This window comes from Octopus sinensis, linkage group LG5, assembly GCF_006345805.1.
Source record: "Octopus sinensis linkage group LG5, ASM634580v1, whole genome shotgun sequence".
Taxonomy (NCBI): Eukaryota; Metazoa; Mollusca; class Cephalopoda; order Octopoda; family Octopodidae; genus Octopus; species Octopus sinensis.
This window is the reverse complement of record NC_043001.1, coordinates 122461542-122480219: the sequence shown is the minus strand read 5'-3', so window position 1 is coordinate 122480219 and position 18678 is coordinate 122461542. Positions and strand designations below refer to the sequence as shown.

Genomic DNA, 18678 nt, shown 5'->3' with positions numbered 1-18678 from the left:
TATATGTATATATGTATATATATATATTTACATATGTATATATATATATGTGCATATATATATATCTGTGTATGTATGTATATATATATATATATATATATATATATATATATAATTTAAAAATAGGATAAAATCTTTATAAGTATTTATCAAGTAGTAAGAGAAAAAAATCCACCAATTTTTTCACTTAAATTTTTTTTATTTCAAATGGCCACAAAATTATATTCTTTACCTTCATGAAGTATTAAATAAAAAATAAATGCACCTTTTTAAAGCCTAGCCAGGTTCATGGGCCCGGTTTCCCGGTTTCAATGGCGTATGTGTTCCCCAGCTGGACGGGACGCCGGTCCGTCGCAGGATTACTCATTTTTGCCAGCTGAGTGGACTGGAGTAACGTGAAATGAAGTGTTTTGCTCAAGAACACAACGCATCGCCTGGTCCAGGAATCGAAACTACAACCTTACGATCATGAGTTCAACACCCTAACCACTAAGCCACGCGCCTCCACTCATGAAGTATTACAGAATTTAAATACTGGGAAATTTTAATTCATCAGAGCTATTACATCAATATATTAGGTGAACTGTTTTGCCTATTTATAGCCAGGTTAACTGGATCCTTTAACAAAAAAATTTTGACCATTGACTTCACAGTGGTATTGGTTGAATATAAAGTTTGGATATTGGACACTTACACCCCAGTCTTATTTATACTAACTCAAGTAACAGCAAATTGCAAGAAAAACAAAAGCATTTTAAGATAATACAAAATGATTTTTAATCAAGTTTAAACAAAGTAAACTTAATGCATTTTAAATATTCATAAAATTTAATACTATATTTTATTAAATACAATATTTTACCAACAGACTGGAAATAAAATTTCCTGCTATGGGTAATCCTTGATAAAAACTCTCAAATTTATTAATTTCCAAGATTGATTCGTGGTCTTCTTGGAGAAACTCATGAACATTTGGCCCGAGATGATTCAACACAACTATTTGAAACATGATCGAATAACTGATTAGGAGGACAGAAGGCAATAAACCCTTTTCCATTCGTGCATATGTAAAAGCTCTTACATGAGACTGGGTCTGGATAACTTCCAGATTTACCTTTGCATACATCTACAGGACCTAAGCAATTAAACAAAATAAAAATAGTCATAAGTTTGCAAAGATGCAAGCAAATAATATTTTACTGTAACGAGTAAAATGATCGTTTTCAAATGATTAAAAGTAACCAGTAGAATATTAATTCTACTGGTTAATTTTAAATTATTTTAAATAGAAGCTTTAAATATCTGAAACAAAAATAAATATACTTCTATCCTCGTTTATCACTAATTCATTTCTCACCGATACGAGGTAACATAGTACATTCAATAGTTAGGTCAGTCAAGGGTGCCCTCCAGCGATTATACACAGTAACCAGGACAACTTTGGGTCTCAGAATGAAATCTATTTTCTCCACGTTTTATTATTCATTTATCATTTATTCATTTAACACGTTCTTATTTTGGAACCAAACATCTGTGATACACGAGGATAGATGTACTTAAGTGATTGAAAAAGAATAACATAATTAAATAAATTTAGGATATTACTCTAAAACTTATTCTGCTGAACTTAATCATTGAGAACGAAGAATGTACCGGGGACAATGCTACCCAATGTAAATGTTCTACCCGTTTTAGAATGGTAGGATGTGATTTGAAGGAGATTAGGATGTTATTTCTAGAAGGTAGAGTGTCTACATAGGGCTGTTCCAGTTGGTTCGAAATTTTACATGGACAGCAGATATTAGTCTCCTGTACATTTCTTATTCGACTAATAATACAGTGGACATTTGTAAACAATGAGGATACTTCGCTGCTAAATATTAGTAAAATAGCATTGTAGATATCATTAAACTGCTATCGTTTCACCAACTCTAAATTTATCCTAACCAATCATTGTTTGTTCCTTCTCGAGCCACGCCTGACTCATAAGGGCCGGTTTCCCAGTTTCCTTGGCGTATAGGTTCCCCACCTGGATGGGACGCCGGTCCGTAGCAGGTGAGCTGCAAGATGCAGGAGTAAAGAGTGAGAGAAAGTTGTGGCGAAAGAGTCAGCAGAAGTTCGCCATTACCTTCTGCCGGAGCCGCGTGGGGCTTAGGTGTTTCGCTCATAAACATACACATTACTCAGTCTGAGATTCGAACCCGCGATCCCTCGACCGCGAGTCCGCTGCACGTCTATAAAAACTTTCCCTGTATCTATGGTTAAATGGGAAATGCTTATTTATCAAGACCAGGAAATTTTTATCTACGTGAGTTTTATCATTCAAAAAGAAAACGGGGCAAATCATATTATGTTTCTGTTGCTATCTGTATGTAGAATCAATAGTTGGTGTTAACATAAAAAGGTTAAATAGAAATAATCAAGAAAAATATACTTGCCGATTAAATTAAAATAATTCTCAGTGACTAATAATGCTTTTATTGTTACCTACTAAATTTTTCTAGGTCGATTTCGACAGATGTTCATTATATCAAACACTAACTTTACTAATATATTGTAGCTCTTGTTAATATATAAAAAAGTTAAATGTTAATGTTTAGTGAAGAAAGTAACGTAAGAAAAAATACTCACTTATTGTAGTTTGAGTTGGGATTCTGTGAGAGAGAAAACGGAAAAGGATTTTAAAAATACGTCGAATTTTGTTTGCAGTTAAACGAACCAAAACTATTAACTACTTCAAGACACCATCATAAGGTAGAATTCTTTGAAAAACGGCTTCTGTATGTAGAACCTAAGAACTTTCGATTTTATCACGATTGCAAATCTACTAATGCTTTATAACGAAGAAAAATAAAAGAGGAAAACACACTTTATGTTCTTTTCTTCTAAACTGCAATTATTTTTCACCTATAAGAAATGTCGCGTTTCATAAAATGCTTGATTAATAAATCCTAGGCTACAATTTCTAAAAAAAAAAAAATTCTAAAAAGAATGAAATAGTGTTAGACATGATTAATGCTGACCAAAAAAAAATTTAAGAACTTTATAATAAATATTTATAAAATGGTGAAGTCTATGCATCTTATTCCTTATGATTCCTTAATTTAATATTTAAGTTTCCAATCCCGATAACTATAATGAAGAAATGATTATTTCTCTTGAAATAATTGTCCAGAAAGAGACCTCTAGAATATTAATCTGATTTATTCATTTAGAGGTGAAACTTACACTCTGCTCTCAGAATCCCCCAGCGTAATGGTGAGGGCGTTAATACAACACAAAAGAAATTATTAATTGATCAAATCAAGCAGTTTTAGAATTCAAAATATGCATATATGTTGCTTTACTCCTGGTATAGGCCTGATCAAGGTAGACCTTTTATTAAGAGTCCAAGCTGTCACCATCCCATTTTTGTTCGTATTATTACCTGTATCGATAACTACCAACTTATTTAAGCAAACAATGTGATTAGAGCTATTTTGCCACTATTTCTAGCAGGTACAGTCACCTAGGAGAGATTTCCTTGTTACTTCTAAATCTAAATCAATATTGTTATTACGGTTATTTTTTGTATGTCTAACATCAAGTAATTCCTCACTGAGCAGATTTACGATTGCCTGCATTTGGGACAAGTAACATCGTATTTCTTTTTTGTTGCATTGGTCCCCAGACTACATTTTTCAATATGTTCTTTACTAAGAAGGACATGGGAAAATTTAATGAAATGTGGCTGTTGTTTCTATTATTTCATGTGATGGCAAACAGTGAAGAAGCGTGGCTTAGTAGTTATGATAATCAGCTCACGATTGTAAGGTAGTGGATTCGATTCCCGGCGGCGCGTTGTGTCCTTGAGCAAGACACTTCATTTCACGTTGGTTCACTTCACGCGGCTCCAAAAATTGGCTTGTACCCGTAATTCTGTGTCGCATTGAATCTTCTTAAAAACTACGTTAATGGCATGTGTGTCTGTGGAGCGCTCGACCAATTGCACGTTAATTTCACGAGCAGGCTGTTCTGTTAATCAGATCAACTGGAACCCTCATCGTTGTAACCGACGGAGTACCAGTAATAGACAATAATTTCCAACAACCCCTTACTCCTTCCCAATCGTATTGACAACATTATCAAACATTTATCAATGAGTCAAAACGGAATACCTATGTGATCGCTCGATCTGGCTGTAATTGCTGCCACATGTCCTTTAAACGGCATTTTACTATTTTTAATAAAGTACACATCAGATAATGTACTTTAGATCATGCATTAAAGTATGGAATGGTTATGGTAGAATTATTTCTGCTCATATGTTCTGCTGATCAAAGTTGATTTGGGGTTAAAATACAATAAGTTTCATAAATGCTGTATTTTCAATACGGAGTGAAGAAATATTTCACTTAAAATGTGTTCTACGTTAAAGCAGAAAGTAGTATAATATATTCTCTATTGAATTATATAATCTCTCGATCATCATCAGTCGGTATTTGATTTTCATTCAACATCCAGATGCATCGATTGTTTGTATATTTCATTGCAATTATTATTAATCCTCTGAAACCGTGCGTACGCTTTAGCGGGTCCGATTTCTTTAACTTCTGGAAGATGCAATTTCAGCATACATCCAAATAATAGATGAGTCATTATGTTATCAGTCAATCAAGAAAATATGTATACTTACGATCCTCCATTAAGCACTTTGTTCACGCTCTTTAAAAGTGGGTAAACTTTTTGAGTGTTACATATTCCTTTGAAGTCATCTACATCGAAAGCCCAGAGCATGACACCACCAAATTTATTGTCAAGAGCAAACTTCGCCTAGATAGGACAGAAAACAATAATACTATTACGTGGCACATATTTCGCACACCAGTGTAGCCCGTGGTTTGATATCCCACATCGTACCTCACTGGATATAGGAGTGGAGGGTGGGACACACAACTGAGATCGAACTTTGATCACGTGTCCTGATTTATAATACATATAATACATATATAGATAGATATACACACACAGACACACCGACACACACACATACATACGGGTATATGCATACATAAGCACACACAAATACATATGTTGCTGACGTCACAAAAATTTATCAACTTTCGAGAAACGTGAAATAATTCTTTTATTGAAACAGTGGATCTTGAGGTCCATAATGCTATAAATAATAACATGCTAATATTGGGGTTGAAAAACTCTTTTGGATAGAAAGAATCTAAGTTTCACGGGAAGCTTTTGAAATACTATTATTTATAGTTTTATGTGCCCCACGATCCATTGTCCTAAAAAGAATTTCACACACGCGCGTCAAACATACAAACATTACACAAACACATTCATATATACGGTAATATAGAACATTAAGAACGAGTGCGCAACACTGCATTTCATAGATCAAGACACTTTATTTGTGTGTTTACAAAGCTACCAATCGTTTCATTTCTAAAGGAAATACACAGTTGTTGAAACATTTCAGTTCAAGATGCTCATGGTCCCATCCATTTTGGATGGATTACATGAGATTACACGAGATTATCTATTAATTTTGAAGTGTCAATTGATCTTGTATAGTTTCACGTAGTCCCTTTCAAGATAGACACATGTCCACGTTTACCAAAATCTTCAATTCGAATACTTGAATGACTGTGAATTAGCTTTCTATCAAGACACGTATATAAATATATATTAACAGGTGCAGGTGTGCCTGCGTGGTTAGAAGCTTACTTCCCAACCACATGGTCCTGAGTTCAGTGCCTGCGTCGCACCTTGTGCAAGTGTCTTATACTATAACCTCGGGCGACCAAAGCTTGTGAGTGGATTTGGTAGATATATATATATATATATATATATATATATATATATATAAATACACACACATATATATATATATATATATATTGTGGGTGTGTATTAAGTTTGCTTCCCTAACACATGGTTCCGGGATCAGTTCTACTGCATGACACCCCGGGCAAATGTGTTCTCCTATAGTCTCAGGCCTATCAAAGCCTTGTCAGTAGATTTGGTTGACAGAAACTGAAAGAAGCCTGGCAAATACACACACACATACATTTGTGTAAATCTTGGTGTCTCTGTCACCCACCAACGTGGTGTGCTTATCTTCTTGTAACTTATACACACACACACACACACACACACACACACATATATATATATTTATATATATATATATATTTATATATATATATATATAAAATAGTAAGAAGTGAAAAAACTACAGAAGGCTTAAAGGTTAAAAAATATATATATTTGCGTCAATATGTCTGAAGAATATTAAAAAATTTTTTCTTACAATGACATAATTTAGAAGATAGACCGGTTTCGCGTTTAGCTTTTCAAATTTCTTGCGACGTTATGTTTATCTTGAACAGAGTTATCTTCATGTTTATGTTTAAAAGAGTTCTAAATAAGGGGAGGTAATTAGTGATTTCTTCCGGTGTAAGGGAGATAATCGCTTAAAATTTTTTTCCTTTCCCTTGGTGTGAATTTCTCTGTATCAGTATGTTGGCATGGTTAAGTCTGGGTTTGCACTTTTCAATGAAGAATGTTTCCTTGTTTAGTCTAATTTGTGTTGATGATCCGATAGCACATTGGTAAAATGGAAAGCTTAAAAATTGTGGTCGTAGTTGCTTTGCGCATTTCTCAATGTGCTCACTAAAAGGTATCATTCTGTATTCTGGGAATGCAATCTGTTGTCGATGCAGTGTGCATCTACGTCTGAGTGATAGTCCCGTGGATCCCACGTAGTCTTGGTGGCAGCCCGAGCATTTTATGACATAAATTATATTTTCAGAGGCACAAGTAAAGTTAGATTTGATCTTGAATTTCTGTCCCTCTTTAAAGAGGAATTCTGATCCTTCTAGCAGGTTTGGACATGTTGCACAGTTCGATCTACCACATTTTTTTACTTTTGCATCCGTAATTTCAGAAAACAATTTTGCCTTTGTGAGAATCTTTTTAAGTGATTTAGGTTGTTTGTAGCTTTTAATGATTGGTGTATGTTTAGAATTTCCTTTAATTTGGGGTCCTTATGAAGTATTGGTAAGTTCTGGGTGATGATGGTGAAGGCTTCTTTGTTTCTGGGGTTGTATGTAGATATGTAAGGTAGTATTTTCGGGGAAGGTGTGTTGTTGTGTTGAACTTTTCTTAAAGTTTCTATGTTGATTTCTGTTGCACGTCTGATCCCATCCTCTATGAGTTGAGCTGGGTAATGTCTGTCAATTAGGGTGTTTTTGAGTTCTTGCAGTCTAAAGTACCTGGTATTTTGTTCTGACACTATTGTGCATATCCTTCTTGCAAGGTTGAAAGGGGTGTTTATTTTAGTGTGTCTTGGGTGGCATGAATTAAAAAGAAGGTATTGTTTGGCGTCTGTGGCTTTGTAAAAAATGTCTGTTTCTATTTTAAGGTTAATTTTTTTAATTAGTATATCCAAGAACGGGAGCTCCTTTTGGTTGTATTCCATTGTGAACTATATATTTGGGTTTATGCTGTTCAATAGGTTTTTAAATTTTAGGAGTTTATCTGTGTTTTCATTCCAGAGTATAAAACAATCGTCTAAGAATCGTTTCCAATTCTCTTTTATGTATTGAGAAAGGGGGTTTCCAAAGATTGATAAAGATTCCTGGTAAATGATTATTTCCATGTAGCCCATTGTTAGGTTCGCAATGACTGGTGCTGCCCTTGTACCCATAGCAATTCCGGATTTTTGACGGTAAAATGTATTGTCAAACATGAAGTGGTTATTATGTAGAATGAATTCAATTGATTTAGTAATGAATTCTTTACTGATCCTTTTTGGTATTTCTTCCGGAAATTGGTCCAGCCAGAACTGTATTGCCTCTAGTCCATAATTATGAGGTATACTGGTATACAAGTTAACTACATCAAATGAAACCAGGATTGTTTCTTCCTTGGCTTTTTTTGGGAGGTGGTTTAACATATCTAAGTCATCTCTGATATGGCTATCGATATGTTTAAGGAAGGGCTTCAGGAGGATGTCCATAAATAGACTTAGTCTGTGTGTTTCACAGGTTGGGCCAGCTACAATGGGTCGTAGTTTTAGGATGTTGTTGGTGTGTTCTGTTTTTGTTGTAATTTATTTCATAGACGCGTCGTCTGTCAGCTAGTTCCCTGTTAGGTCTTGCGTGGTTTGCAAAGGTTGGTTGTGGGTGATTTCTGTTTTTAGTGTATGGAGGATAGTTGGGGGTTGTTCGTGGGTTGTTTGGTTTTTCTTTTTTATTTTTTGTAATTTTCTTAAGGAAGGGATTATTTGTACCCAATTCAGTTTTGAAAGTTGAACTATATTTACCAGGAATCTTTATCAATCTTTGGAAACCCCCTTTCTCAATACATAAAAGAGAATTGGAAACGATTCTTAGACGATTGTTTTATACTCTGGAATGAAAACACAGATAAACTCCTAAAATTTAAAAACCTATTGAACAGCATAAACCCAAATATACAGTTCACAATGGAATACAACCAAAAGGAGCTCCCGTTCTTGGATATACTAATTAAAAAAATTAACCTTAAAATAGAAACAGACATTTTTACAAAGCCACAGACGCCAAACAATACCTTCTTTTTAATTCATGCCACCCAAGACACACTAAAACAAACATCCCCTTCAACCTTGCAAGAAGGATATGCACAATAGTGTCAGAACAAAATACCAGGAACTTTAGACTGCAAGAACTCAAAAACACCCTAATTGACAGACATTACCCAGCTCAACTCATAGAGGATGGGATCAGACGTGCAACAGAAATCAACATAGAAACTTTAAGAAAAGTTCAACACAACAACACACCTTCCCCGAAAATACTACCTTACATATCTACATACAACCCCAGAAACAAAGAAGCCTTCACCATCATCATCCAGAACTTACCAATACTTCATAAGGACCCCAAATTAAAGGAAATTCTAAACATACACCAAATCATTAAAAGCTACAAACAACCTAAATCACTTAAAAAGATTCTCACAAAGGCAAAATTGTTTTCTGAAATTACGGATGCAAAAGTAAAAAAATGTGGTAGATCGAACTGTGCAACATGTCCAAACCTGCTAGAAGGATCAGAATTCCTCTTTAAAGAGGGACAGAAATTCAAGATCAAATCTAACTTTACTTGTGCCTCTGAAAATATAATTTATGTCATAAAATGCTCGGGCTGCCACCAAGACTACGTGGGATCCACGGGACTATCACTCAGACGTAGATGCACACTGCATCGACAACAGATTGCATTCCCAGAATACAGAATGATACCTTTTAGTGAGCACATTGAGAAATGCGCAAAGCAACTACGACCACAATTTTTAAGCTTTCCATTTTACCAATGTGCTATCGGATCATCAACACAAATTAGACTAAACAAGGAAACATTCTTCATTGAAAAGTGCAAGCCCAGACTTAACCATGCCAACATACTGATACAGAGAAATTCACACCAAGGGAAAGGAAAAAAATGTTAAGCGATTATCTCCCTTACACCGGAAGAAATCACTAATTACCTCCCCTTATTTAGAACTCTTTTAAACATAAACATGAAGATAACTCTGTTCAAGATAAACATAACGTCGCAAGAAATTTGAAAAGCTAAACGCGAAACCGGTCTTTCTTCTAAACTATGTCATTGTAAGAAAAAACGCATTGAGAGGCAATGCAAGAATGGATAGTAGTAAATTTCATCCATATAAATAGTGACTAATATAGATAAGCCCTCGATTTCCAAAAAAACGTTTGCTATATTTCACCCCAATAGTCAAAAAAGTTTTTCTTATATTCCCAATTACTACTATCCATTCTTGCGTTGCCTCTCACCTCGCCCGATTCTTTCTCCCTTTCGCTATCTACTTTCCTTCCCCTACAGTAAACATAATCGAACACACAGATACAGACCTTTCAACTCACAGCTGTCAGTTTTCTGACATCTACCCATCCACAAACACAATCACGCACTCAGACACACACATACACACTTTAAGACAGTTATATACAGTCACACACACAGGCACTCATTCACAAAAGAAATCATTTAAACCCACCATTCTTTTAACCTGCACTCTCTCACCTTACTATTTTTATGCCTCCCTCCTCCTACTTCGTTTGAACTCTTGAACCGTTAGAAACTTCTAGATTCTTCTACATTCAGCCACTCTGACGTCACTCATTATAAAGAGACACTCATTATCGCCATGGGCTCCTTGAGAGCGGTCAGCTAAAAGTTTTTTGTGCATTTTGATGTCGACATAAGTTCCTTGATTTTCCTGATGAGAAATCTGCATAATGTACTCCTTATTCCCTCGGAATTAGGAATATGCAGCCTTCGAAACATATGTCGAGAATAAAGGATATTTGTTAACTAGTCGTTCAACTCCATTCTTTCATATACTTATATTTATATATATATACATATATATATATATATAATATATATATATATAATATATATATATATAATATATATATATATATATTATATATATATATATATATATATATATATATATAATATATATATATATATATATATATATATACCTATAGATAGATAGATAGATAGATAGATAGATAGGTATATTATATATATATAATATATATATATATAGGAAAAAAGCAACAAGAATGGATTAAAATCTCAGTACGATCGTTTCGTACGAGGACATCTTTAATAAGCTACAAAAAATGCAGTGAATACAGATGGCTCGTACTCGTCAGCCGAAAAAACATCAGAGAATTCCCAAACATCAGAAGGGGTAGATACAAAAGAGGTTGTAAGATTAGCTGCATTGAAGAAAGTTCGATTCATGGAGATCCGATGAAAGGTTTTAAACCTATAGAATTTATGCATGTCTACATATAGCTCATATTGAATATTTGATCAAGTTGTGTGAAGAAATTTTCGGATACAGTCATGCAAAATTTCTGAAAATCCGAGTAAGAGGCAAAGTGACTGCCATATCATGTAGAGGAAAGTCTGAGTAAAAGCATAGTGACTGTCATATCGTGTAGAGGAACAGATTGTTATTGAAATCTACAAGAATCGCAGTTAAGTTCGATTTTTTGGAGATCCGATGAAAAAGTCTTGAACTTACAAAATATGTGTATGTCCTTATAGTTCATAATCCAGTTTTGTGGAGAGATTTAGGGTACAATCATGCGAAAAATATCAGGGAATCTGAATGAGAAGCAAAATGACAGTCTTATATTGTAGCGGTTCAGGTTGTTAATGAAATTTTCAAGAATCACAGAAAGAGGAGGAGGGAGGTAGAAATTTAAACAGTTACTGCTATTTAAGCTTTCCTTTCTCTTTGACAGCTTAAATAGCAGTAACTGTTTAAATTTCTACCTCCCTCCTCCTCTTTCTGTGATTCTTGAAAATTTCATTAACAACCTGAACCGCTACAATATAAGACTGTCATTTTGCTTCTCATTCGGATTCCCTGATATTTTTCGCATGATTGTACCCTAAATCTCTCCACAAAACTGGATTATGAACTATAAGGACATACACATATTTTGTAAGTTCAAGACTTTTTCATCGGATCTCCAAAAAATCGAACTTAACTGCGATTCTTGTAGATTTCAATAACAATCTGTTCCTCTACACGATATGACAGTCACTATGCTTTTACTCAGACTTTCCTCTACATGATATGGCAGTCACTTGCCTCTTACTCGGATTTTCAGAAATTTTGCATGACTGTATCCGAAAATTTCTTCACACACTTAATCAAATATTCAATATGAGCTATATGTAGACATGCATAAATTCTATAGGTTTAAAACCTTTCATCGGATCTCCATGAATCGAACTTTCTTCAATGCAGCTAATCTTACAACCTCTTTTGTATCTACCCCTTTTGATGTTGGGAATTCTCTGATGTTTTTTCGGCTGACGAGTACGAGCCATCTGTATTCACTGCATTTTTGTAGCTTATTAAAGATGTCCTCGTACGAAACGATCGTACCGAGATTTTAATCCATTCTTGTTGCTTTTTTCCTATTTGTAATCACCCCACTTGTCGTATGGTTAACACCATATAGATTTCCGGTGCATCCTAGTTAAGGACCATATTCATGTGAATTCTTTAGAATTCACTAGAATCTCAATTACTTAACCGTATATATATATATATATATATTTATTTATATATATATATATATACATATAGATAGATAGATAGATGATAGATAGATAGGTATATATTATATATATATATATATATATATACACGCATATAGATAGATAGATAGGTATAATATATATATATATATATATATTATATATATATATATATATATATTATATAAAAGATCATAATCAGGTAAAAGTTGCACTCGTATATCTGACAATAGAGTATAAATTTTGAAAGGTACAGTATTATTTATTCATCATGACTGATCTTGCCATTCGATTTCACGCAAGAATCCATTGTATTCCTTTCGTGAAACCGATTGCTATGATCAACCTTGATGGCTATATAACACTGTACATTTCGGATAATATATAATATATATATATATTATATGTATGAATATATATATATGTATGCATATATATACGTATGTATATATATGTATATATATATTTATGTATGTATATATATGTATATATATATATATAATATATATATATATATATATATATATATGTATATATATATATATATATATATATATATATATATAATATATATATATATATATATATATAGGTAGACAAACAGATATAGCAGTGCACATCAAAGAAATGTAATCATTTGTATATGTATATGTGTGTATGCGTCTATTTATGCATGTATGTATATATCCCTGTAATCACGTATGTATGTATGCATGCTTTTATGTATAAGGCAACTTTTGGAGCCAACATATTAACTCAAGTTGACTGAAACGTTCTGTATTAATATTTCCCTTAGTTATGTAGAATATTGGTAACATATTTTGCTTATAGAACGTGTCTGAATTTTACCTGATTACTTTAAACATTTTATAAGACATAATTATATATATATGAAATAGCAAATGTATGGTTGTAGCCGTATACCAGAAGTTTTCAACCGGGGACCATATTGCTCTTGGGGTTCCATAGGTGAAGAGTGGTTGAGAAACACTGTCTTACACTGTATCCAAATTAGTTAAACTCTGAGTATATTTCTTACCTTCAATGCAACGCTACGTTCATCTTCATATCCGACCCACTGGTATCCATCAACTAGATAAGGAACGCCTTTGTCTTGTAAGTAGTATTTCGTTGATCTACTCATAATCTGACATACCTGAGAAAAATGATTAAATTGAAGTTTAAAATGTAAGAGAGAAATCAAATAAGAGCAAACCTCACGTTGGTGGACAAAAGGAAAAAAAAAAACCCCCCAAAACTATAATTCAATAAAATTGACTACGTTCTAAGAGAGAATTTCCCTGTGATTTTTCTACCTGCTAGAGACTAGCAAGATCTACAAAACACACTGCCATCTTTATTTGTACAAGTTGGCTCCAAATCTCACCCAAAGACCTCAAGAGACAACATGCTAGAATTTCATGTTGGTGTTATGCTTAGGGTGTCATATATTTGGTTTTGTACATAGTATTGTTCTGGAGAATGTTTAAGAAAACATAAGAAAATTATGAAATTTATACAAATTAATACAAAACTGTTTGATTAAATATTCTTTTTCCTTTTCTTTTTTCTTTCCTATTTTTCTGTCTTTTTCTTTTCGCCTGTCATAAAATTGAAACTTAAAGACTGATGATGTCATTCCATCAACGTGTGGACACTGGTTGCACTCGTTCATATTTTACGTTTCAATTTCTATAAATTTGAATTTTTATCACTTCTTATTTTGAACTTGACAAAAACAGATTTACTGTCGGATTATCGTCCACTCAATAAACTATCTATTACAATCGAATTGCGCTCTTCGTCTTGACTATTATCATCATCATTATCATTATTATTATTATTATTATTATTATTGTTGTTGTTGTTGTTGTTTTTGTTGTTGTTGTTGTTGTTGTTTTTGTTGTTGTTGTTGTTATTCCGAGATCGAATTTGCCTGGAAAAACACTGGAATCGTTGAAATCGACTAGTCTCTTACCTCTAAATTTCAAATCATGTGCCCTTAGTAGAAATTATTATTATTATTATTATATTATTATTATTATGAAGGTGGTGATGGTGAGGGGGTGCTGCTGATCATGACCTTAATGTTGATGACAATGATTATGATGGTGGTGTTAGTGATGGTACTGTTGATAACTGTGGTGACCAAAATAACAAATTCTGACTACGATGGTAAAAAAAATATAAATCTATGATAAAGCTAGATGGTCAAAGTATATGAAACGCTCAGCAGACTTACCTCATAGTAAGCTAGAAAGCCATCTAGTCTTGTATATTGTCCAGCTGTACCAGCTTTGGATGTTGGTGATCCTTCCTTCTGATTGCTAGCATCCTCAAGCAGGTAGGAGTGAGCATAGAACGCTATTCCAATGTTGATAAGGTGTTTTGAAAGACCTTTATTGACCCAATTGTTAGCAGTCCATTCCTAGGATTATAATTAAAAATTGATTGATATGCAATCATCAGTTATTTTAATATTTTAAGCATATGAAAAACACGAAAATTATCTATTATTACATTACTTCGAGATTATAATGTGCACAAAAACGGATTTTCACCACATTTGGAATAAATACTCATTGGGTGATTAGTTCGAAATGAACATTTGATTTGATTATCTTGAAAAAATAATTGTAAAAGTAGAACTTCCCGATAAGCAAGTGGTCATATTATTTTGTTCATTTTGTTTTTCATAGGAATCGACCCTTGTCCCTGTCTGTATAGATTATGGTGCACCTGTGCACATTGACACATGTGCGTATATATACATATATACATACATACGTACGTACATATGCAACTTTGTGCGTATGTATGTATGTGTATGTACAGTGATGGATTCAAGGGTTTTTTTATTTACGACTTAATTCCTTAATTTCACCGGAGTATAAATATTTATACTTAAATTTTAATGATACTTAAAATTTAAAAAAAAAAAAATTTAATTCAAACTTACAAATTTCCTGATAAAGCAAGTGGTTATATTATTTTACTCTTACTCTTTACTCTTTTACTTGTTTCAGTCATTTGACTGCGGCCATGCTGGAGCACCGCCTTTAGTCGAGCAAATCGACCCCGGGACTTATTCTTTGTAAGCCCAGTACTTATTCTATCGGTCTCTTTTGCCGAACCGCTAAGTGACGGGGACGTAAACACACCAGCATCAGTTGTCAAGCAATGCTAGGGAGACAAAGACAGACACACAAACACACACACACACATACATATACATATTTATACATATATACGACAGGCTTCTTTCAGTTTCCGTCTACCAAATCCATTCACAAGGCATTGGTCGGCCCGGGGCTATAGCTTTCTTTCTCATATGAACCGACCCTTGTCTGCGTGTGTATAGATCACGGTGTGCCTATGCGCGTAGACACGAGTGCGTACAAACATACATATGTGGCTGTGTGTGTGTGTGTGTGTGCACGTGCACCCGTATGTGTGTGTACACTGATGGATTCAAGGGTTTCGTTTATTTACGAGTTGATTTCTTAATTTCACCGGAGTATAAATACATATCAATTCAGTTCAATTAAAAAGTATTGCTAAGCAACCGATTGTAAGCTACGCTATAATTTGCGATAAAAATTTATCTGCACACACAGTATGCATCGCCCCTCCCATGCCTTTCCTTTCATTATTATTATTATGATTATTATTATTATATTATTATTATTATTATTATTATTATTATTATTATTATCATTAAAGCGGTGAGCTGGCTGAATCATAAACACGTTGGATGAAATGTTTAATGGTATTTCGCCCGTTACATTGCCTATTCCCTTCTCCCCAAATTTCAGGCCTTGTGCTTATAGTAGAAAGCATTATTATTATTGATATTATTATTATCTAAGGTGGTGAGCTGGCAGAATCGTTAGCACACCAGGCAAAATGCTTGGCGGCATTTAGTCCGTCTTTACGTCCTGAGTTCAAATTCCGACGAGGTCGACTTTGACTTTTATCCTTTCAGAATTGATAAAATAAGTACCAGCCGGGCACTGTGGTCGAAGTAATTGACTAGTCCCCTCTCCAAAAATTTCAGGCTTCGTGCCCTTGGTAGAAAGGATTATTATTATTGAGTGAGAGATCAGGCACATGTATCACAACCGTATGTGCGCGACATGGTGATCTCATATCAAGATAAACGGCGTATGACTTTGCAGGTAGGACACAGTTAGAATTTTCTTCGGTCGAGTAGCCCATCCCGCTCAAAAGGTCCCTGAATAAGGATTGTGTGAGGATGTTGAACGAACCACCCATGTTTCCAAAGGTGAATTATCCAAACCTCCAAGAATTCCTTTCAACACATGGCTATGATGCTCCCCTACTACTTTTGCTCGTGATCAGAGATGCACATATCGTCAGCCACTAAGGGACATGCTCAACTGGTTAAGGTCAAACAATTGACAAGCAAATCTGTGGTATTGAGCAGATATTTGCTGTAGACCATCTTTTATACTAAGACAAAACAATGTACATGCTAATACTTCCAACCAGTTAAGATCAGAAGCCATGAGAGCCACTGTCTGGTACTGCATCAGGGCATTATTATTATTATTATTATTATTATTATTATTATTATTATTTGGTAATTTTTTTATAGCGTGCTTTCACTTCACTACCGAGCGCAGCTCTGTGTGCCTTGGGTATGTGCTGTGATTTGTTGTGATGCTCTGATGGTTATTGAATGGAAAGTGTTCTGCGTAGGATGTGTGCAGTGCCTAGTAGTGCAATTTTCTGTATGCTATATGTGTTTGTAAGTCCTGGTGTTTTTGTTATGTATTTGTCTGAATATTTTTTATCATGCCTAATGCACCTACTATGATAGGAATTGTTTCTGTTTTTAGATTCCACATTCTGGTCTTTGTATTTTGAAAGTTTCTCCATTTCTTTTAGAGACACGTTGTCATCTGCCGGTATTGATACATCAATTAGAAAGCATTTTTTTTCTTCATGATCTCTGACAACTATATCTGGTCTGTTGGCCTTAATTTCTCTATCTGTGTGTATCGGCATATCCCAGAGTATGGTTGCTTTCTCGTTTTCTGTGACCTTTTCTGGTGTGTGCCTATACCATCTTTTTTCTGTTGTTATTCCATAATGTTAGCATAGCTTCCAGTGTATGTAGGTTCCAACTCTGTCATGTCTGTGAATATATTCCTTCTTAGCCAGGACTGGGCAGCCAGAGATAATATGATTTATTGTTTCTTGTCCATCTCCACATATTCTGCAGTTACTTGTTATATTTCTTTCCATTACATGTTTTTGGTAATTTCTGGTGGGGAGGCTTTGGTCTTGTGCTGCAATTAAAAATCCCTCTGTCTCTGCTTTGAGTCCTGAGCTTCTCAACCATTGCTGGGATTTTTCTTTGTCTATTTCTTTTGCATATAGTTTAGTCCAGTGTTTACCATGAAGGGGCTTTTCTTGCCATCGTTTTATCATGGTTCTTTGCTGTTCTAGTTTTAGTTTGGATTTCATTTGTTTTATAGCTTTTGTTGTTTCTTCTTCTTCTTCTTCTTCTTCTTCTTCTTCTTCTTCTTCTTCTTCTTCTTCTTCTTCTTCTTCTTTATATTTGTTAGGTGGTATGATTTCTTGTTTGTATTTGTCAGCTTCCTTAAATACTGAGAACAGTTTTTTGTTTTGCTCGTGTTTTGCCGCTATTTGTATCAGTTTTCCTTCCTCCTGAAGTAGATATTTTTGCAGTCCTATGGTGGTTATTTTATAGTAGTTTTCCAGCTGTATAAGGCCTCTACCACCTTCTATACGTTGTATATATAGTCTCTCTATGTCAGATTTTGGGTGATGCATCCTAGATCCTGTCATTATTTTTCTTGTTTTCCTATCTATTTTGGTCAGTTCATTTAGTGTCCAGTTAAGGATATTGTAGCTGTAACTTATAACTGGGACAGCTAAAGTGTTAATACCTATTATCTTGTTTTTAGCATTGAGCTCTGTTTTTAGTATTGATCTAACTCGTCTATAATATTCTTTTTTTATTTTCTCTTTCATTTGTGTGTGTTGTGTCTTATCTAGTTCATGGATTCCTAAGTATTTGTAAGTTTGGCTTTGGTCTAATTCTTTTATTTCATCGGTTTTATCTAGTGTGATTATTATTATTATTATTATTATTATTATTATTATTATTATTATTATTTATATTTATGGCAACCGTATTGTAAGAGAACGTAGAAGTCAGTTACGTCAACCCAGTGCTTAACTGCTACTTATTTCATCGACCCCGAAAGGATGAAAAACAATGTCGATATCGGCAGCATTTGAACTCAGATTGAAAAGTTGCTAAGCCTTTTGTCCGGCGCATCAACGATCCTGCCAGCTCACCATCTTAATAGTAATTTCTTTTATTTGCCCCAGGTGTATTAGAGAGGGCTCATTACAACGGCAGATTACAATTTGTGTGGAGCTTTACATAAAGGATGACGGCAACAAGTGAAAATGAAAGTGAAACAAGATTTAAGTATATTTGGTGTATGAAATACGTGAACACAAAATTACT

At 34.2% G+C, this 18678-nt stretch overlaps 1 protein-coding gene across 2 annotated transcripts in view; it reads right to left on the bottom strand.

The window, feature by feature from the left end:
* Positions 1 to 805: 805 nt before the first annotated feature.
* Positions 806 to 18678, bottom strand: part of LOC115211915 (chitinase-3-like protein 1) — a 34093-nt gene continuing 16220 nt past the window's right edge. For both annotated transcript variants that reach the window (XM_036503045.1, XM_029780662.2), the window contains exons 7-11: positions 14392 to 14577; positions 13189 to 13305; positions 4676 to 4812; positions 2632 to 2654; positions 806 to 1135 (exon numbers count right to left, since the gene is read on the bottom strand). In XM_036503045.1, the coding sequence (XP_036358938.1) occupies positions 963 to 1135; positions 2632 to 2654; positions 4676 to 4812; positions 13189 to 13305; positions 14392 to 14577 (636 nt within the window). In that variant the 3' untranslated portion in view covers positions 806 to 962. The remainder of the gene's footprint in view (positions 1136 to 2631; positions 2655 to 4675; positions 4813 to 13188; positions 13306 to 14391; positions 14578 to 18678) is intronic.